This window comes from Echiichthys vipera (assembly GCF_963691815.1).
Source record: "Echiichthys vipera genome assembly, chromosome: 17".
Classification (NCBI taxonomy): Eukaryota; Metazoa; Chordata; class Actinopteri; order Perciformes; family Trachinidae; genus Echiichthys; species Echiichthys vipera.
The window spans coordinates 18,246,777-18,272,900 of NC_139842.1; the positions used below are offsets into that span (position 1 = coordinate 18,246,777).

Here is a 26,124-nt window from a genome sequence, read left to right on the forward strand (position 1 = left end):
AAGTAAGTAGAAGTACTCTATATGCAGACAAATGCCCTATGAGTGTTGTGTTATATATTATAATTGCATTGCATTAGTATTACTGGTGCAATAATGTGTAAGCAGCATTTCACTGTTGTAGTTGGTCATGGTTGAGATATTTTAAATGCTGTTAATTACTACCCTATAACAAGCATCATATTCATAAGATCATCATGTGTTCTTATAATTTTTTTGGGGGGGAAACTCAGGTAAAAACAATTTTAATTAGTACGTCAAATTTGTAGCAGAGTATACTTGATGAATGTACTTAGTTATGTCCCAAAATGTCTTCAGTGGCCCAGTTAAGTAGAGTAAATGTGCATCAGGCATGTGCATCACTGAAAGCTGCATTTGAAATCCAAATACTGCACATGTCCACATTTTGATACTTCTTCTAAGCATTCTGATAGAAAATCGTATAATAATAATAATAATAATAATAATAATAATAATAATAATAATAATAATAATAATTACGACCACGACCCCGACAGGGACAAGCGGTTGAAGATGAATGAATGAATTCATTATTAATAATAATAATAATAATAATAATAATAACAATAATAACCCGGATAAGCGGTTGAAGATGAGATGAGATGAGAATAATAATAATCATAATAATAATAATAATACTCATAATAATAATAATAATAATAATAATACTGATGATAAAAATAATAATAATAATAATAATAATATAATGTGTACGTATATTAATAATGGTAATAGTTTAAATAACTGATTTAATATTAAAAATGATATTTCTCATTTGACCAATTTACTTGTTCAGTGTATCACTCAATAGATTGCCATTGTGGTTCTTGTATCTCCCACCGCGTCCCAGTGTCCCTGAAGGCAGCAATAGAGCATGGTGTGGAATGAACCAATCAGAAGCCAGGAAACATCAGCCAAGCCTATCGGCAGATGGGCGATGGAGACAAAACTCCCAGGAAGCTCTTCTCTCCGGCACCTTTGGTTTCCACAGACGGCAGGACCGACGCAACATTTCCCGTGAAAACTCACATTTACGACCGCGGCATACACCTAAAACCGTCAGCGGAAGAAAAAACAAGGTAAAGTACCTATTGTTTTTGTGGTATTTGCTTTTACTTTTACTACTCTCTCTAGTCTCTGTCTCTCTCTGACAGACAAATGTAAAAACAAGTTGAACTACTCAGTTTACCCACGTTAAACCGGCTCTCCCGCTTCATCATAATTATCATAATAGTACGAGTAATATCTGAAAGTTTTCTTAAAATGGTCATTTGCATACACGACACAAAAAATGCATTGCTGTCTGACCGGTTTATGAATGAATGAATGAATGAAACAGTCGGCTGAATCCTTTATCTCTGGGATCTATGAGGATGATGAATAGTAGGTCAAAAGTGGTGAAGTTAGAAGTGAAAATGAAGCCACAACTTTCCTTTTTTGTGTGTTTTTACCCCACTATCTGCGTGTAGCGTGTTCTTCCACCTGATATTTCCTGCCTCTCCTTCCCCAGCCACCCATCACCCCCTCTGTTTAAATGTAATAGTGCATCATCTGAATCAGTGTTATTGCTGATGTGAAGCAGTGGTATTTAATATCCTCTGACAGGTCAGTTGCACAGAGAAAGTGGATGATATGTGGAACCTGGATGAGCCTTAGTTGTCCGCCTGGTCTGGTGACTCAGAAACAACAATGTGATCAATAGTGAGAAAGGGACCATGACAGTCCCATTAATCCATTTAAGGAATGGTCCTGTTAAGGCACCAGAGCCTTTTAGCTAAATGGACCATGTAGGTAGAAGAACCAGACTTGGTAACCCATCTCGTCAAGGTTACGTGATACATTTAAGCATTCGTTTAGGAGAGACTAGCGCTTAAACTGATCATTTTGCTCAATCAAATCAAATGAGAATATACTCACTTCTTTAATTCACTCAGGAGTACACAAAAGGGCTTTACCATGTGATTATGTCATAAAGACTAGTTATGTATTACATTACAAGAAAACATGATATATAGTTAGTACATCGTTACGACCTGGATAGAGGATTTGAGGCATTTTGTTAAGCCACATTCCTCAATGCTGGTTTGATTTGAGGTAGAGCCGTAGTAACATTTTCCTCTACTGGATCAGCTGGTGCAGATGTGAATTTGTGTCCGTGTAACAGCAGGTGTCAAAAATCACCACAGCACACTTTTGCATTCTATTGCAATCGCGATGTGACTCATGATATCGAGGGGAATGATCATTTTTGCATCATTAATCTCGTTTTCACTGGAAAATATATTCAAATGCACCGTGCAGTGATTGAATATTAAAATTCAAACCCTGATGTCGTATTTTGTTGGTCCTGTTGGAGATGACATCACTGAGTGTGTTAAGATAGTGTAAAGTGTAAAGTGTAAAGTGTAAAGGTCACAACTTCTCTTGCAGTAAGATTTATGGATGCTATTACAAGTTATTGAATTTCCTACTTTACTTACGGCACACTCTGACACTAATGGTGCACCAAGAAATCAGTTTCTCCTCTATGCTGTTTTCCAGTAATGCTAATAGTCTAATGCTAATTGCCTGGAGTCAAGTTAACACACTCTGCACACTGAGCTGTAGCTCCAGTACGAACCTGATTGTTTGAATGGCAAATTAGTTCCCATTAGCTCATTAGTGTGCAGGTCAAACAAACTGAGGCTAATCGTGTTGGATTTAGCTTCATCGGCTTCACTGCGTTTGTCTTGCTGGCTGCAGCAAACTAAATAATCTGACTGTGCAAAAGGACAGAAGGCCTGAATCTGCAGTCAGCATGTAGCCTAATCTGATTTCGTGCAGTCTCTCTTAGCTACTGTGCAGTTATGTCAGGCTGACAGCAGAGGGTTTCAAACATGCTAATTTTTGTTTTCAAACTCTCGTGTGTCTGCTTTTCAGTATTCACCAATCTCACTGCTCATCTGTATACCTCTCAATCCATCTCTATTTGCCTGTCTCCCCCTCCTCTTAGGCCCATCTTGCCTAAGCAGTCATGTCGGCCAAAGCCATCTCCGAGCAGACAGGGAAAGAGTTCCTCTACAAGCACATCTGCACATCGGCAGCAGTCCAGAACAGATTCCGCTATGCCAACGTGACGGCCGAAACCGACTTTGACCGATTGGCGCAAGAGCACCCGTGGCTGCTAACAGAGGTGAGGCACAAGACTCAGAATATGGATGATGATGTAACATTTTCTTAACCTGAGTGAACAGTCAGTTTGTTATATCACATATTTATAGCCCATAAATGCGTAAAACAGAGTCCTCCTTAAGCTTGTGGAAAATGATCTCCTCTTTATGGAGACAATTACTTAGGCTGGCAGCAGAGTGGTCTCTCGGCGCTTGTTAGCTGACGTCTCAGACAGCAGTGTGATGCAGCAGCTCTTTTACATTCTTGGGGGGGAAATGAAGCGTAAATGCAGAAGAGAGCAAAGCAGAAAAAATGCTCTTTTCCCTTCTATTCTCAAGTGGCAAATGGAAATTATGTCGACAGAAGGGTCAAGGTTCAGCTAGGGTAGGATTTCTTGCACAAACGGTTCTCCAGGTACAGAGCAGTGTCACTGTTCTTCATAGCAAAGCAGTAGCAGATAGATGGGCTGTAATAGAAGTTAACTGAATTACGCTGTGACTCATCTCGTAGGTTGACATTCTCCCTGTGTCTCCTCCCCGGCTGAAGGTTTTTATCTGGAAAGGTACGAGGAGGAGGATGTGGAGGGTAGATACTTGCAGATATGTGCTGCGTTGGAATTGATTAAGAAATTGCATTAACTTTCACCCTCTGCCCTCTCTTTCTTTGCTCACTGGCGAGCACCCAGATACTAATGGGTCCACTGTCATAAGTCGTTCTCTTTATCTGTCCTGCAAGTGAGAGGAAGCGGGCTCCGTCGGTGGGGGTGGGACAGGATTCTGCATTTGCGTCAGAAGGGAGAGAGTCCTACTTAAATAACGTTCATCTCAAATCTCAGGTGATAAATATTGTTGGGAAATCAGGTCATTGCTGATGAACCCAGATAGCCTTGAATGATAAATTTCTCATCTCACAAGTTTTATCTGTCATGTCCTTATTCAGATGAAAGTATAAAACACATTTGCTGGATTCCTGTTTTGTGAATCGCCTAAGTTCAGAATTCATGTCCGTTAGATCTATGGCTGCAACCAATGATCCTTTTTTTTTTTAATCTGTCAGTTATTATCTTGATCTTGATTTTACATGACTGGGCCTTTATTATAGGTTTATAGTGACTTATTCTACTGTCCGAAGTACATTGAATTTAAAAACATTTGGTGGTGTAATTTTTTTTGTAAATGTACAATTATTAGTGTAAATTCTTTCTATTTCACAAATTGTTGTGTGTCATGGGACTTGGTTGTGGGTTATTATCGGCGAGTTATAAGTAACATATGAGTATGAGGTTAATGGGGTTCCCCTCTCAATACACTCACAACATGCTCTGATCGCAGCTCTCTTAGAGGCAAATGATATTCTATATTTTGCTTCGTATTGAAGAGTTACAACAATTGTTCATCCAACCAGCACTAATCAATCGCTCCATAAATTGTCAAAAAATGTCAAAGTTGACAGCTTCAAATAGTTTTGTAGGTACAAGAGTCCAAAACCCAGTGACTAGAATTGGGAACTACCAAAAACATTCACATTTGAAAAGTTGCACCTGATGAATTTTTGACAGTTTTCCTTAAATAATAACTTGAATGATTCATTTTGTGTTGATTTTGATTAATTGCTCTCTCTCTTCAGATCTAGTTAAATCTCAAGAAAACCATGTCCAGCTTGTTGCTTTCAACTAATAAATATTCTGTCGTGATAGAAATGCAACACAGCAGCTTTAGAAATCATGTCTGCAAACATGCTCAGCTTTATTTTTCCCCAGATTTACTCCCATTAAATCTGTATTTCAGTGATCTCTGCCCTGAATAAAACATAACATAAAATGCACTGTAGATTCTCGGCTCAGCTTTTGAAAATAAACAGTTTGATGCCTTTCAGGCTAAACGTAGGGGCCTGTTGTTCTTAAATCGACCATTTAATTTTTTTATTCCAGAGGCTCGTGGTGAAGCCGGACCAGCTGATCAAGAGGCGAGGGAAGCTGGGCCTGGTCGGCGTCAACCTTGACCTGAATGGCGTCAGAGAGTGGCTGAAGTCCCGCCTCATGAGAGAGACGACAGTAAGTCATCCGCCCTCTCCACCCTCTTTGCTGTTTCTCAGCCAGTTGCCTTCACCCACCCCTCCATTTGAGAGTGTTCACTTTGCTGAACACGCCTTCAATCAATATCATCCCAGAGCTTTATTCAGACCCTCCTCCCGTTGCCCTTTCCATCACCCCCCCTTCCCTGTATTGCACTGATGCATTTGGTTTGTATGTTTTTTTTTGGATGCGTGATGTATGTTTGCCTAAACAGCTGCCCAGATTGCTGAGGGGATCAGTCTCCATCCACTGGTAGTAAATCAGCCCAGTCAGGTGAAGCGCTAGTGAATAAACAGTCCATCTATCCAGTCAGCATAACCACAGTACACAAGATCCGTCACTATGCCACCGAGAGGCTGCTCTGCCTCATAAACCAAGAAGCAAGTTATGGAGGGACTGGGATGGTTCATAAAGCATTGAGTGTCTGCGTGTGTCGCAGCACTGAGATTGCGTAGATGTGTCTCTTCACAGATGAGATGAAACTGTCTGCTGCTGCTGGTGGCAGTTAATAAGGATAAATGAAGCCACGGCTGTGTTTTGGACAGTGTTTCAGCCTGGATGTTATATTTATATATATTTATATTTATATTTTGTCATCTAAAGAGTGTGTTTATGTATGTACAGTGTGAAATAGAGAAATGGAGTTCCACAGCGATATGGCTTAGCTTCTGTGCCTCATCCAGCCTGTTTTATACAACCCGGCTTTAAAAAATCTGAACTACTTTTAAAGTAATTACGACGATGAATTATCATCATAATTACGTTGTTGACAATGGTTAAGAAAGCTGTGTTCTAGCCTGTTTCTAACCCATATACTGTAGTATCCTGAATGGCCGGTAATTACTACTAGTCTACCTCTTGTTTGTTTAGCTGGCCTGAGAGCTTATTTTCCTCCAACCATATATGCCTGGGTTCTTATTTAAGGCCCTTACCCTGTCCATAGTGAGATACTTTGTGTGTTTTAGAGGAAATTAATATCCAAGAAGGAATTGAGACCATCTCACTCATGACACCATCATCAAGTCTACTGGACAAAATGCCAACCTAATTCTTATTCTGCTTTCAAATGCAAACGGTTTATCTTCAGGATGCTTTCCCAACTATTTCAAGACTGCCAGTATCCATCCACTTCTCCAAAAATCCTGGTTCTGTTCCCCCTGACCGTAGACCTTATTCCAAACCGCTTTAACACTTTACATGTCCTTTTCACTCCCCATCTTTTCATATGTTATGCACATCTTGCCCTCAATGCTTCACTTTATTAAACAGGTGTTCCTTATATTTGTGTAATCATGTTACCACAAGCGCATGGTTAAATTGAATCATTCATGCACAAATTGCAATCACACATGAAGGAAGCGTCCTTTTTTATAATTTGAACACTTTAAAATGGCAACACCCTCTCCGCCCTTTTTCATTGTTTTGTTCTGTTCTCTTCGGCTGGCTGCTCTCAGCCGGTCCCTGGTTACTCTGTGCCTGTTGGCCTTTAACTGAGGAACAATGACAGCCTCACCAAATGAGCTATGGCTATGGCTGTGTTAGCGGGGCTTTACATGACACTTTTGTCCTCCTTCTTCTCAATCTGTCGCTTTTTTGCTTTTAAAATGTCAAGTGACTTACGTAATTCATCATTTTGAATTACTTAACCTTTTGCATGTGGAAAAATGAGTTTTGGGACTGATGTATTAATATGGCAACATCAACAATCTGAAGACAAGTCAGATGGTGTAGTGTATTTTAATTAACACACTGGAGGACACGCTATAAAAATATGTTGTTTCGCTGATGTTTCTTATACATACCAAGCATTTCTTCTTTCTTAAAAGAATTACTTTCTTGATAATCTTCAGGTTGGAAAAGCCAAGGGCGTTCTCAAGAATTTCCTCATCGAGCCATTTGTCCCCCATAAGCAGGTAAAAAAGCTCATTACACAACTACCATCTCAGTTTTTAGATGCCTTATTTATACTCCATCACGTCTACAACTAGACTCTTGATATCTGGTAAAAAATGTTTATTAATGGACGACTGTCTATTGCTCAGGAGGAGGAGTTCTACGTGTGCGTCTACGCCACCCGTGAGGGCGACTATGTGCTGTTTCACCACGAGGGAGGGGTGGATGTGGGAGATGTGGATGCCAAGGCGAAGAAGCTACTAATTGGGGTGGATGAAAAGATCAGTGAAGACTCTGTGAAGAAAGAGCTGCTGACTCACGTACCCAATGACAAGAGAGCGTGAGTTGGATTGGAAAAATAATAGTATTTGTAGTGCTTATGCAAAAATATCAACAATATAATACATGTATAATCTAATACAATTCAATAGCCTGACGGTGTGACTACAGTGCTGTGAGATGCTTTTATTCAACACTGGTAGTTTTTGGTGCTCCATATTTATTATAATTAGCCTTTTTTGTATATTATATTGGACTGCACTGCAACTTGGGTTTCTGTTATTGTGTCTATCTGATGCATATGTGGCTTTTGTAGAACACTGATGCTAGTGCAGAAAGGTCTTGTTATATTATTATATGTCGGTGTATATTCATAACCCCAAAATTGGCAGTTGATTTCAGTTTAGATGAGATAGCATGTTTTCTAGGTCAAACGAAATTTTTCAAATGTCAGTTGGCCTAAAAGATGTTTTATTTTGAAAACAGTAACTGTGCTAAAAAAACAAAAGCACTCTTAAAGATTTTGAAATATACATCGTTACCAACATATTAAATTAGCTCAACACTACACTACTAAAGAAAGACCCCATGGCCATTATATAATTAAACCCCCAGAGGAAAACAAAAGCGTCACACAAATGAAGGCAGAGAAAGCACTTTGATATTGGCAGTAAATGTGGGGGGAGCAGGAGGAGATGGGTGGAGTGTTTCCATTAGACAAATGACAAACTCTCCTCTGCTTCGCCTTTCTTCGATCAGCCTCCAGCCCCAGCCTTTTTTTACACTACAGCCACATTCGGAGCACGTCCGTTTATTTTGATGGGTATGATACAGTGGCTCGCCCCCTCCAACCTCCTCCTATCCATCTTCCAACTCACTGTCTTGGCTGACATTGAAGAAGCTTCCCCCAGAAATCACTCTGCCAACCCCCCGGCTCACCTCCTCACCCCGAACACTCTTCTCCTCACACTCTGGAGTAAAAACAAAAGCCATTTTTTTTCACGCCCTCCCATCAGAAGCAGAGCATGAAAAGCTGTGTCACTCAAGGGTTCGGCACAGTTTTCCCCACTGGCTGACAGGGTTACAAAAGCTCCGAGCTGACTGCACCACTGACAGGCAGGGGAGCAAAATACTGCCCCCCCCCCCCCCACACACACACACACACACACGTACACACTTATCACTGTTGTTTTGACATGTGGAGGAGGGAGTCAATTAGATTTCTCCTTCTCTGCGGCATCTAATTTAAAGGTGGACTGTTCCCTGTCCAGCTACGCCTTAACAATCTGACAATGATATTGCCTGCAGTTTGTCATGGTTTGGATGATGTGGAAAGTTCTCATACATATATAATGTGTAATGCCCATGCTGTATTTTTTTCCACCAGGCATGTATTGTACAGGGACCTTTAATTGCATAGCCCAGTGTTAAAGACTTAATTGAACTTAACGTTCTTACAGCTTGAGTTCATCATATTTTTACCTCTACCATGGGGGTTATGTCTCAGTTTGTTTGTCCGCCTGTCAGCAGGATTATGGAAAAACTAGCAGCCCGATTTTCAGGGAACTTGGTGGGAGGGTGTAGCATGGGCCAAAGAAGAACCCATTAAAAGTTGGATCAGATTCGAACCACATGGCGAAAACACAAATTATTTTTCACTTTCATTAACAATGCAAGACGGGGCATTTGTGCTGCATTCTTGTGGTTTCCTGAGTGGGAAAATTCATACTACATTAACATCATTGGATGCCTTGGTGGAGATCTGAACTCTCTGACTGCCCTTCTAGTTTATATGTACTATTAGAAAATATATAAAACAGTGAATGCATCTAAAGAGTTTTGCATTGTGTATCTTTGGATATTTCGCAAGTTAGAAGATAATTAAATGAGCATGTATGTGAGCATTATTTTTCTTTCTTTCTACAGTTTCCTACACCTTTAGGGCTTTAACTTATTATAGTCCTTGACAGTTAATCCACCATTTTGTTCTAATTTAATCAAATTGTTTTTTCCACAGAATGTCAGAAAATAGTGATAAATGCCTGTTAATGTTGATTTCCCAGAGTCCAAGTTGACGTCCAGATATTCAATTAATGATTATATAAAACTGAGAGAAGCAGAACAAACTCACTTTTAAGAAGCTGGTATCAGCAAATGATTAATCCATGACCCAAATTGTTGCAGATTAAATTTCAGTGGATCGATTAACTAATTATTTCAGCTGAAACATGATTATGACTGCTATTTTGTTGTAACAGGATTAACCCAACATCCACTGACAATTGTGGTGCCCCAGAGACAGATCCACAGATGAGTTACATGTGTTGAATGTTGTCTCTCCGCAGGGTCCTGGCCAGCTTCATCGTTGGGCTCTTCAACCTGTATGAGGACCTGTTCTTTACATACCTGGAGATCAATCCATTGGGTAGGTTGTTTTTTGTTTGTTTGTTTGTTTTTCTTTGAACAATACATTTTGATGGCTTATGCATTTTATGCCAATGCAAATTCATAAATATGTTATCAGTTTATGAAACTAAAAAGGGGACATCAAAAGGAAATTGAAGATGAAAACATCAATGCATAATAAAACATCATCTTAAAGCCAAGAGACATGGGCTTTATTCTGCCACATTTTGAACACTCAGGGAGGAAATCATTAAATAATTCACAAACTTCCTGTTTGATGAAAGCAGTGTATATTTATAATGGAGTAATTGGGCACCAGTACGTGTCCTCTGGCAGCTGTTCATGTGGTTGTAGCAGGGCTGCTGAGACCAGCTTTCCCCGCTTTGATTTCTTTGCACCTCCTTCTCTTTCCTTCCACCTCCCGCAGGGACAGCAGGAAATTTGTCGTCACCTGTGCCCAGCACGTTCCTAAAACAATGAAACGGGGTGGGTGGGTGTTTGTAAACCTCGTAGGAGTATAGATCCTCACACTTTCCTTTCTTTTTTTTCCTCCTCTCTCAGTGGCCACAAAAGATGGAGTTTACGTGCTGGATATGGCAGCAAAGATCGACGCCACAGCTGACTACATCTGCAAGGCCAAGTGGGGTGACGTGGAGTTCCCTCCACCCTTCGGCAGGGAGGCCTATCCTGAGGTGAGGGAGGAAAGGGGAGATGCATCAGATTGTGGGTTTTGTCTTACTTTTCTTCTAACAGTCCAAAACTCAAAGGCTAATAAGTTTAATATCATATACGACCAAAAGGTTTTGCTTTAAAAAAAAATGACAAAAAGAGATTATTTTATCATTACAATAGTTGCCAATTCATTTTCTGTCAATCAACTAATCAATGAATCAACTATTTGTTGCAGCTCTATTGTTGAGTAGGATGTAAATTGAGCAAATTACCAAGTTTTCTCTTATTTTACATTAGATTGTCACTATGTTTAGAATAGAAAATTTGACTATTAACAATAAATGAATGGGCTAAACCACAGTATGACCTAAAAATCACATAGTGCACTTCTATAAGACATCATTTGTTTCATTTGAATCCGTCAGTCTGAAGAAGGGTGGGGCAATTTGCAACTTCTGCTCTGTAGCAGCCCCTGTCCCAGCTGCCCTGTGTGGAGTTAATGAGAAAGGGCGGTATCGCCACACAGCCGTTAATCAGCCCTTATGACTCATTCTGGAGGGGTATGGAGAGGACGGTCGTCTAGGCAGAGACTAGTGCATAAAGACTCAAGATGTTGACGTCATGTCTTGTACTGTAATGAGATGCTTTGTGCGATTTGAGGCTTACTTACACCCGTATTATTGAGATATTCTGTCTTTTAGGACCCTCAGTGTCTATTATTGGAAAAATGTAATCTAAAGCACTTGGATGACAGAGCTCAATAATATGGACACAGGATTTTTCTCAGTGGCTGATGCACATAGGAGCCAGACTGTCTTGTGTACCAGACTGCCTGGTCTAATTGGGCTGCTGTGAGTCTAGAGTGGAGACGAGGGACGCAGGTGCCTTTGATTGGGAGCTTTTTTTACTCTCAGTCACCAGCTGTGGCCCCGTCACAAACAACCACTGATGCACATCACATCCCCTCTCACAAGTAATATTTCTACAATATTTCCAATGAATAGCTCCTTAAAATCAATGCAAGCACAAGAGAGGAATTCTGGCCAAATGGAGAGGTGCTTATGCTAGTCCTACTCTGATTAAGGCTACACACACACACACACACACACACACACACACACACACACACCTACTTCAGTAGCAATCATGATATAACCATTTTGTTGTTGTTTTGTCGACCTTTTACTTATGCAGGAGGCCTACATTGCTGACCTTGATGCTAAGAGTGGTGCCAGCCTCAAACTGACCCTGCTCAATCCCCGAGGCAGGATCTGGACGATGGTGGCAGGAGGAGGCGCCTCAGTGGTGTACAGGTACCCAATCACAGTGCCAGAGCAGGAGTACAAATAAGACACTGGTAGCCATCTGAAATAATCAAATTACATGTTTTCTTCTGGCTTCTTAAAGTGTCCTCCGACTTTATCCTCATTACATTAATCACACTACGTATAATTGAGTTTAGTGTTGGGAGCGTATGCCAGTGCTGCACTAGTGAGACTGATGGTGCAGCAGCTCAGACTCTGCTCGTTCAGCTGCCTGCTAAATTGGATTCTTATATTTTAGTGAGAGTCTGGAGGAATGAGCAGGCGTTAAGCATAACACGCAGACACATCAGCCATGACTAATGATTCCCTCTGTGCACTCTTAAGTTGTGTCTGTTTACACTGCACTGTTAGTTCAGAACAGATGGGGGAAAAAGGACATGTAGTGTTTAAATGCATTATAAAGTTAAGTTGCTGATTATCTAATCTTACTTAAAATATCTGTATGACTGTCCTAGCATATTAGACACACAGCTGAGGCTTTTTCCTATCTGTGGGTGACTCATATAAAACTCTCCTAGTGACACAATCTGTGACCTGGGTGGCGTCAACGAGCTGGCCAATTATGGGGAGTATTCGGGAGCACCAAGTGAACAGCAGACCTATGACTACGCCAAGACTATCCTGTCTCTGATGACCAGAGAGAAGCACCCTGACGGTAGGAAAACGACTCTGTTGAACCTTTCTGTGTGCTCAAAGTGGTCTTCTTTCCTTTTCTAAAATGATGTTTCTCTTATGATGTTTTCCAGGAAAGGTTTTGATCATTGGGGGAAGCATTGCAAACTTCACAAATGTTGCAGCAACATTTAAGGTACAGTATCACATGCTTTTAGATTATGTAGTAGCTGTAATATTACTTACTCAATATCAAGTTATTCACTGAGCATATCCTTGTCTTTGCTAGGGGATCGTTCGGGCCATCAGAGACTATCAAGTGCCATTGAAGGAGCATGAGGTCACCATTTTTGTCCGCCGTGGAGGCCCCAACTACCAGGAAGGCCTCAGAGTAATGGGAGAAGTCGGTATGTTGTACATTCTTACTTTACATTAATTTATACTTCTTGAGTGCTTTTTTTGTATGTAAACACCCTCTGATTTTCACACACTGTACTTAACTTGCTTCTGCCTGCTCTCCTCAGGCAAGACAACTGGGATCCCGATCCATGTCTTTGGCACAGAAACTCACATGACTGCCATTGTTGGCATGGCACTGGGCCACCGGCCAATCCCCAACCAGCCTCCTGTTGCTGCCCACACTGCCAACTTCCTCCTCAACTCCAGCGGCAGCACATCGGTATGACACATACTGACTCCACAGGGACAACTAGGCCGTCATGATGTTGTGTCGGATTACTGTGCAGTGAATTTGCATCATAAACTCCACCAACAGTGTGGTGCAGTTTAGTGACAGAGTTGGCAGAAGACTCGCATGCCAAAGCCTCTGTTACAGTTAGTGTCTTGGCCTTTTAGTGAACAAGATCATCAGAAGCCCAGTGGCTCTCTTGTATAAGAGCATTGCAAGGCATTGTGGACTGTTTTCACTCAGATACGTGAGACCGCAGTCGGTAACTGCCCTGAGGCAACCATTAAGACTGTGCAGTGAGTTGGCTCTCAGAAAAGTGAGTGAGTGAGTAATTTATTTTGCTTCAAATGTAGAAGTAGATTGAAAAATAACAAGTACAAATGGAATATTATACTCTATATAATAGCATAATGTAATAGTATGGACAAAGTGAGAGTATTACAAAATTCATAAACAAAACATTTTTATGGAATTATATGACCAGAATTTAATTTTTTGTTTTAGAAGTGAATGAAATGTCCACTGTGAAGCTTAAAGCATTAGTTGGTCATCTTAAAACAACAGTGTACTTGTGTAACGGATGGCATGAAACATGAAGAACAGAAGGACACACGTCTTGTAAAATAACCTGAAGGTTTGAGGCTACCCTTCTCTTTCATCAAGCTTAAATAAAGGACCATTGTTTTTACAGTTAAAGCAGACCAGAGCCATCCTAGCACTTTTTAAAATGTGCATAGCAGAATAAACAAATTAATGAATTGTTTTGTCCTTTCCAGACGCCTGCATCCACCAGAACTGCTTCTTTCTCTGAAAACAGAGCCAGAGTTGAGGGCTCACCAGCCAAGAAGGCCAAAGCTGGAGCTCCCATCGGTGAGAAAATGCTTTGCACTGTGGACACTGGGGCTTTGATGTGCTTTCATGCATGGGTCCACTGCTGGGCAGCATGATAGGTGGAAGCCTTGTGATTATGCATGGTTGAGTTTAGGTATTATAGCTCCCCCTATGGACAGCAGGAGGACACTGCAATCTAAGCTCACTAAAATGGAAGTTCATTGTATTGAAATATAATTGGACACAAAAACAGTACACCTTATCCAATGCATGTTAAAGATCAACAAAAATCAGGAAGCAGCATTTACAATATCAGACCTCTGAAGCATCTCAAGTTTTATGGTACTGAAACACTTCATCTGTCTACTTTATTTATTTTATTGATGGCTAAAAAAGGCCTCATTCACCAGGGAAGCCAAACACGTTCTGCACACGTTGCCCACACTGCCACAACAGAGAGCAAGGGTTAAATCAGCAAAATATCTCTATAACTTCATTAATTGTATGTCATTTTCCCTGTAGTCAAGGCAACTACCCTCTTCAGCAAACATACAAAGTCCATAGTATGGGGTATGCAGACCCGGGCAGTTCAGGGTATGCTAGACTTTGACTATGTCTGCTCCAGAGACGAGCCGTCTGTCGCAGCCATGGTCTACCCGTTCACGTGAGTGCGCTCTGTCCTTCCTCTTTAGTTTGCACTCATTTTGTTCTGCTGTCAGTATAATTGCTCTTAATTGTACTCTTAATGTAATAAATTAAGTAAACTGTGTCATTTCACTGGTTTACAAATGCTTTTCTGCATTGCTGCCTTTCAGTGGAGACCACAAGCAGAAGTACTATTGGGGCCACAAAGAGATCCTCATCCCCGTATATAAGAACATGAGTGACGCCATGAAGAAGCACCCCGATGTGGACGTGCTCATCAGCTTTGCCTCTTTGCGTTCTGCCTTTGACAGCACTATGGAGACCTTGCAGTACCCACAGGTAAATGCACCATCATCCTGTACCATCTGCAAGGTACTTAACAGCTGAGACTGAAAAACGTTAAGCCTTTCTTTTCATTTGCAATAAGATTCACACCATCGCCATCATCGCTGAGGGAATCCCTGAAGCCCATACTAGGAAGATCATCAAGGCCGCAGATGAGAAGGGTGTTACAATCATTGGACCAGCAACCGTTAGTCTTGTCTCACTTCTAATTCGATTGATCACAAATTTCACTGTGTGTTCTTTAATCTCAGCAAAACATTAAACGTCTGTGTGTGTGTGTGTGTGTGTGTGTGTGTGTGTGTGTGTGTGTGTGTGTGTGTGTGTGTGTGTGTGTGTGTGTGTGTGTGTGTGTGTGTGTGTGTGTGTGTGTGTGTGTGTGTGTGTGTGTGTGTGTGTGTGTGTGTGTGTGTGTGTGTGTGTGTGTGTGTGTGTGTGTGTGTGTGTGTGTGTGTGTGTGTGTGTGTGTGTGTGTGTGTGTGTGTGTGTGTGTGTGTGTGTGTGTGTGTGTGTGTGTGTGTGTCCGTCCAGGTTGGAGGAATCAAGCCAGGCTGTTTCAAGATTGGGAACACAGGAGGCATGCTGGATAACATCCTCGCCTCCAAGCTCTATCGTCCCGGCAGCGTGGCCTACGTGTCCCGCTCAGGCGGCATGTCCAATGAACTCAACAACATCATCTCCCGCACCACTGATGGCGTTTTTGAAGGTGTGGCCATTGGTGGAGACAGGTATGTAACTATCTTTTTTAACCTGCAGCATGTGAGCATGTTGGGTTTGAATCGGCTTTTTAATTTTGGACTTTTGTGCAGATACCCAGGCTCAGTATTTACCGATCATGTGCTGCGCTACCAAGACACTCCTGGAGTAAAGATGATTGTTGTACTGGGAGAGGTGAGGAATAAAGCTACACACACTGGTGCCAACAGCTTTTAAACAGTTATTGATTTGCTACATCCTGATTCTGCCTTCTACAGATTGGAGGCACAGAGGAGTACAAGATCTGCCAGGCTATCAAGCAGGGTAGGATCACAAAGCCAGTGGTGTGCTGGTGTATTGGCACCTGTGCCACCATGTTCTCCTCAGAGGTAAGTGGGAGGACGGAGAGTCTGGTGCTTACAGTGCATCCCACAATAAAATATTCAAGGAATTACTGACTGTTTTTAATGATATTTCTGACCCATGTTGCACCCCCCCCCATCAGGTTCAGTTCGGCCATGCAGGAGCCTGCGCCAACCAGGCCTCTGAGACAGCAGTGGCTAAGAACAACGCTCTGAAGGAGGCTGGTGCCTACGTCCCCAAGAGCTTTGACGAGCTGGGAGACATCATCAGGTTAGTGCACATTGTCATATTCATTCCTTTAGTTCATCATGCTCATATCAATATTCTATTTAACATTATTATAAGAGAATGCTGAGCTCCTCTTTTTCATCCATGCAGTTCTGTTTATGACGACCTTGTTGCCAAAGGAGTAATCCAGCCAGCCGAAGAGATGCCTCCTCCCACTGTGCCGATGGATTATTCTTGGGCACGAGTGAGTACGCCTCTGAACACACCTGAACTGTATGAATCAAGCGTTAAGCTATCAGATGAGGGCAAAACAAAATTGAAAGGAATTGTTGAGATTACAACATATATATGCAGCAACATTTTTCCTTTCTTGTTGCTTTGCAGGAGCTGGGTCTGATCCGTAAACCTGCTTCCTTCATGACCAGTATCTGCGACGAGAGGGGTCAGGAGCTCATCTACGCAGGCATGCCCATCACTGAGGTCTTCAAGTCAGAAATAGGCCTAGGAGGAACTCTGGGGCTTCTCTGGTTCCAGAGGAGGTCAGCCTCTTAACCTTTTAACCGAGTAGTTATTTAAAACTATGGGGAATCTTTGAATCACACAACCATTGTTGTTTCCGCCCTTTGTGTGCAGGTTGCCGAGGTATGCCTGCCAGTTCATCGAGATGTGCCTCATGGTGACTGCTGATCACGGCCCCGCTGTTTCCGGTGCCCACAACACAATTGTCTGCGCACGAGCTGGCAAAGACCTCATCTCTAGCCTCACCTCCGGCCTTCTCACCATCGTAAGTCACTGGAGACACCTGTGATTCATGACCTTGATTTACTGACCTGCAAAACTTCACAACAAGCATGTCTTTTTTCTTTTTTGTCACTTTTTTAGGGTGACCGCTTTGGAGGTGCTCTGGATGCTGCAGCAAAGCAATTCAGCAAGGCTTTTGACAGCAGCATGCTGCCCATGGAGTTTGTCAACAAGATGAAGAAGGATGGCAAGCTGATCATGGGCATTGGCCACAGAGTGAAGTCGGTTAGTACCACCGCTCTTTAGCATGTGTGTGTCCAGTGTGAAGAGCAGCAGAATGAGTTTTTAAAACAGAGTTATTATTGAATAACAGAAGGAACAGAGCTGTATTACGCTGCCAATGCTGCTTTTGGGCTAAAAAATATCATGTAAGGAGAAGTACTAGAGATAGAGGAAATCAATAGTGATTGGAGAAAGATTAAATGAAAAGGAATTATCTGTGCTTCCCCAGATTAACAATCCAGACATGAGAGTCCAGATCTTGAAGGACTTCGTAAAGCAGAACTTCCCCTCCACCCAGCTGCTTGACTACGCGCTGGACGTAGAGAAGATCACCACATCCAAAGTAAGATTTATCACTTCACAGCCTTTACTAAATAGTGACACTCTCCCTTTTTAAATTACATTATCCTCTTTTCCCTGTGTGTTGCTTTTATTGTATTAGAAACCCAACTTGATTCTGAACGTGGACGGCTTAATTGGCGTGGCCTTTGTGGACTTGCTCAGGACTTGTGATGGCTTTACACGGTGAGCCAATAAATATTGTCCACCCTTACAATGTCTTCATACAGTTTACACCTTATTTTTCCTGGAATGGATGAGTATTAATACTTTGTTCTCTAATTTTGATGTGCAGTGTAGTCATTTATATATTGACATGATAAATAGGTGGGATGAAATGCTGGGACTATAAGAAACCACCGTACAGTATTTATCCATACTAAAAAAGACCACTTAATGTTGAAATTTCTTTAAATTAAAAATGTCAGCCTGCACTTTACTCATCGTCTGTAGGTCTGAGCTTACGTACAAAATATGTAGTATTCTTTTAAATTGATCAGCGCTTATCCTTGTCCATCATGCCCACCACAGGGATGAAGCTGATGAGTTTGTGGAAATTGGAGCTTTAAACGGCATCTTTGTGCTTGGACGCAGCATGGGATTCATCGGTGAGTCGTTACTGTGTGCAGAAACGTTTTCAAAATGTCAAACTCCTCTACCTCATATGACAATCAATCCTTCCTCTTCGCATCTCTTTTAGGACACTATTTGGACCAGAAGAGGCTGAAGCAGGGTCTGTATCGCCACCCCTGGGATGACATCTCCTATGTGCTCCCAGAACACATGTCCATGTAATCGGAGGGACTAAACCGGAGTGTGTTGGCCCTCTGTCCCCAAATCTCTTCACCGCAGCCGTCAATTCCCCGCCCAAACTGTGATGTATCACCCTGAAGCAGTGGCGTAATATCGGGGAATATGTTACTATTAATATAGCTGTAAATTGCTAATATTGGAGAGAAGAGTATGTTTTTAGTTTTGGAAACCTGTCATTGTTGCAGCTCTGTGGATATTAGTAAAACCTGCTAAACTGTGATGCCCCAGTAAGACAGTCTGAGTCTGACTGAGGGGGGATTTGAAGATGAATGGGATATACAGGTGAGGGAGTAAAAGTGGATTATTCAACAACTGACCACCACCACCATTCCCTCGTAGTGAAATACCGGTATTTACCCCAAATATATATCATTGTTGTGTTCACTTTGCATGTATCAAAGACTGTTGGGTCTCTGTGCAGCTCTCTTCATTGTGCCACTTGAGAATCATGAGCTTGCTACAAGGGGGGATTACGTAGTGCAATAATGCAGATTATATGAGAACATACTGTAGATCAGAGCTTTATTTATGTATAGCTGTAATGATAGTGAAACGTTAACGGTACAAGAATGTTATAGTTTTGAATTTTCTTTTCATGTTGTTTGTGCACAGTGGCAAACATGAAACTTCAGTCTGCCTTCATGAGTCATTCCCAGCAGGTGCCTCCATTTGCTGTCCCCAGGAAATATTCTCTCTCAGCTGGTGGAAACTGTGGGAGTGTTTTCTAAAAGGGTTCAAATGGAAACCGAGTTTTGGAAAACAAAAAGGTTTTCTTCCCCTAGTTATTCAAGTGAATTATGGCCCCAGGATACAGTTATTGTACCATCTTCTGTGAGACATAAGCTATGAAACAAAATGTCATTCACTATTTTTAAGGTCTGTTCAGTCTGTTGTAAACATAAATGCACTAATCCCATTATAAAAACCTGAATTATTATTATTACTAGAATATTTCTGTCAGCACTATGACAGCAAATCATTTTAGCAGTTAAATGCAATGATTATATTTGATTTCTTTACATATTCTTTCACAAGATTGACATGTTTTAAAAATGTTTAGTTCCTTTTGAGGAGGATTTAAAGGTGCCAATATTGAACATGTTGCTCTATTACTCACTGACTTTTGAAAAACAAATAACAACTAATTAATAGGACAAAGACATCATACAAGGCTCACCTTAGGATATTTGACACACTTCAGATTTCGGTTTGCAGCAGGTGGACAATCTGCTCATAATCATTAGACTATGAGTGCAGAACAAAACGTAGATTCTCTTTTAAATGAAAGAAAATGACACATTTTCCAGCAATGTATGATGTCCAAAAGAAAACGTGTGCCAACCATCACTGTTGCCATTTATCATCTGAATATTAAGCTAAAAACAACAACCAGAAACATCACCAGTGTTTATGTCACAATTTTTATGTTCATTACTGTTTCAATGTGAACTGGATGTGCCTCTGTACTTGTTGTATGTTGATAACTGTGTAACCGAGTAAAATAAAAAAGTAATTAGTGTAATAATACGTGTGTGTGCAATGTTACCTTTCAGTGCTGGTAACCTCTGACCAAATTAAAGTGACTTGGAGGACTTTGACAGCCTTTATCTATTTAGACTTTCTCCAGCTGTTTTAAGGTAAATTAAAAACTCTTTACACACATAATTAAGAAATGCAACCATGCAGAAATGTAAACGTCTCTTGACATATTATCTTGTGAAACACTGGTGTAACTAATAAGATGATGATAATGTAGGTGTGCCTATGGCAGAATCGTGCTATTATGCCTCTGATCCAATGATTAAATAACTGTCTGGCACACTTGGTCACAGAGCCATCAATATTGTTAGTAATAAGTCTGTGCTTTTCCTGCTGTTACAAGTCAAATGTCTGCCTTGACTTGCCTCATGTCTCAAAATATTCAAATGAAAGTAAAATGGGCTGACATAATGGGTTTTCATGTCGGGCCTCAAGCAAATGCATAGCTGTGATATGACACTGTAATTATATAGTCTAGTTGGTATGAGGCTGTGCGTTTATTGCAGCTGGAGTGATTCGACCTTTGCTGAGCCTGCAGACCGAGCTACATGCGTGTCACTGCAACTTTCTTACAGTGAACTGCTGCCACCGACGTAAACGACGCAGTTACGCCTTTCGCCCACTGCGCATGTCAGGGATTATGTCTGTGTTTACCACGCCGAAGTTGGTTCCTCGTTCGTCGTATGCAAACGCTTCAATCGCTTTGACACAAGGAAGGTAGGATTTTACTTCTCTATGTCCAATTCATTGTGGATAATTGTTGCATTTGTATTATTATGTACATGTTGCTGTTTATACCTTGGATACTTGTTATGTTTTGTTTTGTCTGTCATGTCAAGTTTCTGCATTATGTGCCAGATATGCAGAAAATATGTTTCTCTCCCACCCACGGTGCAGTAAGTACAAAAGATAAGTAATATATACAATAAATACATTTTAATGGCTAGATGGAGCAATACTTATGTACATTTTGTTCAATATACAGGAACCTAAATAAATTGAAAATGTGCAATATGAAAGGACAAAGTGCAGAATAAATATTAAATGTAAATGTAAAAGGCACTGATGAAAGTGAAAGAGTGTTCCTGAGATTCTTTAATAAAACAATCAACACTAGTTTGATATGTAAATTTACCTTTTGTCTGATTTTAGACTAAACTTTTGGACTAAAATCCTACAACTGCTTTTAAAAAGAACAATTAACAGAGTTTACAAAAGTGTACAGTATGTGTTGACAGCAAGAGCAAAGGGAAAAAAACATAGCAATCAATACAATATAATAATAATAATAATAATAATATATTCTTATTAAAATATAAAATAAAATATAAAATGAAATAAATAAAAGGATGAACTCACATACAAGTGTGTTTTAAGAAGTAGTTTAATAAAAAAACTTTTGAAAAGCGATTTAATAATAAAAAAGTAAAATAAAATAAATTAAAAATGATATCACACAAAAGCAATTCTATTTTTATTATTTAATACAAATAAAATTAAAATAAATAAAAAATAAAAGATCACAATACATAAAAGTGAGTTTATAAAAGTTTTAAGAAGGGATTTAATAAAAATAAAATCAATTAATAAATAAAAACGACAACACAAAATGGCAAGTCTCTAAAAGTGTGTTTAAAATGATTTAATAATATAAAGTAAAATAAAATAAAGAAAAAATGACATCACATAAAAGCAAGTCTATAAAAGTGTGTTTAAGAAGGATTTAATAAAAATAAATTGTGTGTGTTTTAAAAAGTGATTTCAATAGTAAAAAAGTAAAGTAAAATAAAATAAATAAAATAGGACATCACATAAAAGCTATAAAATAAAAAAAATAAAAGTTTAATTTAATGTTTTAAAAGGTGATTTCAAAGCGATATTTAAATATTCCCCTTTAAATCGCCAGTATGAAGCTACGAATGCGAAACTCGCTTCACTGTCGCCGTCTGTTTTGACTCCATGTATGTGTGGCTGCGTATGTCGCCTCCTTTCCTTCACTAGTTCACTTCATTCCCCACCACCGCTCAACTTCAGCGCCGGCAGCAGAATGGCAGCGGCGGCCCCCAACCCGGAGGACTCCGCCCGGAGCAATGGCACCGGCGGTACAAGCGGCACCAGCACGCCCAGCGCCCTCGCCGGAGACGGGGACGCGGAAGAGGCCGAGGACTTCACCTCCTCCTCCCACTGCTCGGAGCTGTCTCGGCGGCAGAACGAGCAGAGGAAGCAGGGCTTGTTCTGCGACGTGACGCTGGCCTTCAGCAGCGGGGCGGCTAGTGGGAGCGTGCAGAGCTGCGAGTTTTCAGCCCACAGGTCCGTCCTGGCGGCGGCCACAGATTATTTCACCCCCTTGCTCGGAGGACAGTTCTCCGAGTCCTTGTCCGGACGGGTAGAGATGAAGGAGTGGAGCTCAGAACTGGGGCCGGACGCGGATACGGTGGAGAGTGTCATCCAGTATATGTACACTGGAGAAATACGCGTTAGCACCTGCAATGTACATGAAGTGCTGGAGCTGGCTGACAGGTACGGTGTGTTTACAGCAGCATTTCAGCTTGTGTGTCAGTGAGATTTTTATTTTTATTTTTAAGTCAAAGCGTGGAGCCTCTCTGCTGCCTAAAAGTATTGTTTTTGTGCAGTGCTGGCAGAAAACAAGACTGGCTTGGTCTAACCAGTCCAGAAAAGAGTAGTCTTATCTAGTTACAGGAGGGAGCTGCTCATTCCAAAGTGCAATAAACCCACACCCCAAGTACTGAAAGTGCAATAACCCCTTAACCCTCAATTTACTTTTGCACCTTTTGCGCACACCATTGCGTATACTGTATGTGTATTTATCTTGATTGTTATATTTTACTATTTCATATTTTGCTGTTTATATTGCCACTACTTGAATGCTGCTAAACTGTGTCCGATTGTCCTAAAAAAACAAGACTATAAAGATTCCATAGCTATTCTGTCTGCCATCCTACTGTATACTGTATTTTCTCTGTTGGCTCTACACTAGGTTCCTCCTGGTGCAGCTGAAGGATTTCTGTGGTGAGTTCCTTAAGAAGAAGCTGAGTCTGACCAACTGTGTGGCAGTGCACAGTCTAGCCCACATGTACACCTTGGACCAGTTGGCTCTACGGGCTGCAGACATGATCCGTCGCAACTTCCACAAGGTTATCCAGGATGAGGAGTTCTACACGCTGCCCTTCCATCTGGTTCGTGACTGGCTTTCCGATGCGGAGATCACAGTGGATTCTGAGGAGGTGCTATTTGAGGCTGTGGTGAAGTGGGTGCAGAAGAACCCAGAGGAGCGTAGCCGCTACTTTGAGGAGCTGTTTCGTCTCCTGAGGCTGCCGCAGATCAAGCCAACCTACCTGACCAGGGTGGTGAAAACTGAGCAGCTGGTGGCTGCCAATGAGGCCTGCCTCCGGCTGGTGTCAGAGGCGGTAGAGGGACACGCTATCCGCTTTGAGAACCTCAAATCAACTGATATGGAGTTCTGGTCCTCCCACATGGCTTCCTTTCAGCCTCGCTTTGGCCAGAACATGGACGTTATCATGGTAGTAGGCGGTGTGTCAGAGGGAGGGGACTACCTGAGCGAGTGTGTGGGCTACTTCATTTACGAGGACCGTTGGGTTAACCTGCCGCATATCCATAACCACCTGGATGGCCATGCTATCGCTGCCACAGAGTCCCATGTCTACGTAGCTGGTTCTATGGAACCAGGCTTTGCTAAGACGGTGGAGCGTTACAATCCTAATCGCAACACCTGGGAGCAGGTGAGCAACCTGACCACACGCAAGCACTCCTTTGGCCTCACCTGTATTAAGGATATACTGTACAGCATCGGTGGCCATGGAAACTTCAGTCCAGGTTTCAAAGACGTCAGTATATACGAGCCTGAGCAGGACAAGTGGCACAATCTGGAATCTGCCCCCAAAATCCTGCGGGATGTGAAGGCGGTTAGTGTAGAAGACCGCTATGTGTACGTCACGGCACGCACACCTGTCGATACAGATAATGAGGATGGACTAAAGACGGTGACCACTCGCTATGACACAGAGAGTCGCCAGTGGCAAGATGTTGACTCCCTGCCCCTTATTGACAACTATTGCATCTTCCAGATGGCTGTGGCCTCTACTAACTTCTACCACACGGCTTCCTGCTGCCCCAAGAGCTACACAGAGCGAGATGAGGTTGCCAAGCAAAAGATCAATGTCCGCATCTCTGATGAGATCCTGGAGAGCCTGCCACCAGAGGTTACCAGCATCGAGGGTGCTGCCATCTGCCACTTTGATGAAGATGTCTTCATCATCGGAGGCTGGAAGAACAGTGATGATGTGGACAAGCAGTACCGCAAGGAAGCATACCGCTACTGCGCTGAGAGGAAACGCTGGATGCTGCTGCCACCCATGCCTCAGCCTCGCTGCCGAGCCACCGCCTGCCATGTCCGCATCCCCTACCGTTTCCTGTACGGCTGCCAGCGCTACCCCATGCCCCAGAACCTGGCCCGCCAGCGAGATCGCATGCAGCAGATGCAGCAGCTTCACCGGCGCACACTCACCTTACGCCGGCAGCTCCAGTCACAGATAGAGTGCTGAGCAAGTCGGTGTCTGCTTGATCCAAGAACTACGCGGCTCCGTGCTAGGATACACTGTTAGCATCCATTCCATTGCAGCCATCTTCACCGACCACCTACTCATACATCACATGCTGCAGCAGGAGCTTGTGTTGCTCTCATACTGGATTCCATTAAATCTGAACTCTACGCCATCGGTTCTCAAAATGTTATGTTGATGGCTGATTGGTCGAAAGCCCTGAAGTGTGTGGTCAGGTGTGCGCTGACCCTCTAATGGTCTGTGAGGAGAGATAAAGGGAATGTAAACATGTGAATAAGAGTGTTATATAGCATCCAACAACTGAATATCCTTTTTGTCAAGTATGTTGGTATAGATGCTGTTTATCTGTTTGTACATAAATAGTATAAAGCTGTATATGTAAACATTTCTATGTATATTTTACATTCCTGTATTGTATGCCTGTACTAGAGAGGCTATGTGACTTAAACAATAACTGCATTCCTAGATTCATTCTTGCTTAATGAAATGTCATTCCATTTTAATACTGTGACAATCTCTTCCTGCAAGTAGAACATCGGTCCAAATGTCTTAACTCTTAACTTATATCACAACTGCGCTATTAGTATGGCTCTGCTTGGTACTCGTGCAGTCATAACAACTAAATGTGAATTAATTCAGATTAATCCTGTAGACTGTAGACTAGTTTACTTTAAGAAAGCAGATTCCCTTAAACAATTGTGCTGTGTGTATTTAATTCTAATCTCATTGTTTTTGCTCCTCTAACACTTGAAAACAAGTCATTTTCTTCACATTTCTGACGAGGTGAAATGATGAGAGAACCGTACTGTTAAAGAAGATGTAATCGGGTGTAATGAAACCATTCCTTGGAGTTATCTTAACCCATGAACCTTTCTATTTGGCCACTGCATTTAGCATCAATCACTGGCAATGGCTCAATCATTCTTTTCTTTTGCACTTTGGCAGTCTGTTGCTCAGTGTATGTCCATTTATTCAAGAAAAAATATTGAATGTGTGAGTGCAGGAGTGTGTGTGTGTTATGTTTGTAAAGGAAAGCTTCTCTACAACTGCACTTTTAACACGAAATTGTAAAGTCTTACAGAAGCATATGGATTTAAGTTGCCGCCGCACTTTGAATTTGCTTATTTAATTTGTTTCATATCAGACAAGGCGATTGTATTTTATCCAGCACGTCAGTAAGTTTTAATCTTCTTTGAAAAAAAACATTTGTGGATTTGTTTTACAGCATTAAGTGTCCTGTTAAACCTTGTGTTATTGTAATTCCCTTTCAGGGGTGTATATTAGAGATCTGCTTTGTTGTTTTGTGGTCTCCTCTCACCCGCTGCCCATGTCTATTACACCATAAAAGCTACAGAGCGCAGAAACTGTATTCATTTCTACTTTATGGCCAACATAAATAGCACTGCAAATATTAAGTGGAATAAGCTGTGTAATTTGCTTTGCATGTGATAGTCTGACATTGTGTCCGTATATTGGTTGTATGGAATGCTAATGTCATCACTTGCAATTAAAGTTGTTTTTTAAGACAAATGGTTGCATGCATAGTGTATTATTGCTTTGTTGGACTTCACTAGTTAAATGAGTCAA

The 26,124-nt window shown here is 41.5% G+C and overlaps 2 protein-coding genes across 2 annotated transcripts; both read left to right on the forward strand.

Moving 5' to 3' along the window:
- Nucleotides 1-978: 978 nt before the first annotated feature.
- Nucleotides 979-19,808, forward strand: aclya (ATP citrate lyase a). The gene is made up of 28 exons (XM_083931637.1): nt 979-1,097; nt 3,011-3,190; nt 5,099-5,221; nt 7,093-7,155; nt 7,285-7,475; nt 9,760-9,839; nt 10,382-10,512; nt 11,687-11,805; nt 12,336-12,472; nt 12,564-12,625; nt 12,719-12,836; nt 12,954-13,108; nt 13,894-13,987; nt 14,471-14,612; nt 14,764-14,932; nt 15,021-15,125; nt 15,467-15,663; nt 15,745-15,826; nt 15,910-16,020; nt 16,137-16,264; nt 16,373-16,466; nt 16,607-16,761; nt 16,856-17,006; nt 17,105-17,248; nt 17,475-17,588; nt 17,688-17,770; nt 18,116-18,192; nt 18,285-19,808. Exons 2-28 carry the CDS (start codon nt 3,032-3,034, stop codon nt 18,377-18,379), a joined length of 3,279 nt encoding a protein of 1,092 aa, XP_083787763.1. The 5' UTR covers nt 979-1,097; nt 3,011-3,031; the 3' UTR covers nt 18,380-19,808.
- A 2,091-nt stretch (nt 19,809-21,899) lies between these two features.
- Nucleotides 21,900-25,989, forward strand: LOC310959943 (kelch-like protein 11; the record flags this gene model as incomplete). Its single annotated transcript, XM_083931497.1, has 2 exons — nt 21,900-22,456; nt 22,935-25,989. The coding sequence occupies 2 exons, from the start codon at nt 21,900-21,902 to the stop codon at nt 24,517-24,519; spliced, it is 2,142 nt and encodes a 713-aa protein (XP_083787623.1). The 3' UTR covers nt 24,520-25,989.
- Nucleotides 25,990-26,124: the final 135 nt, after the last annotated feature.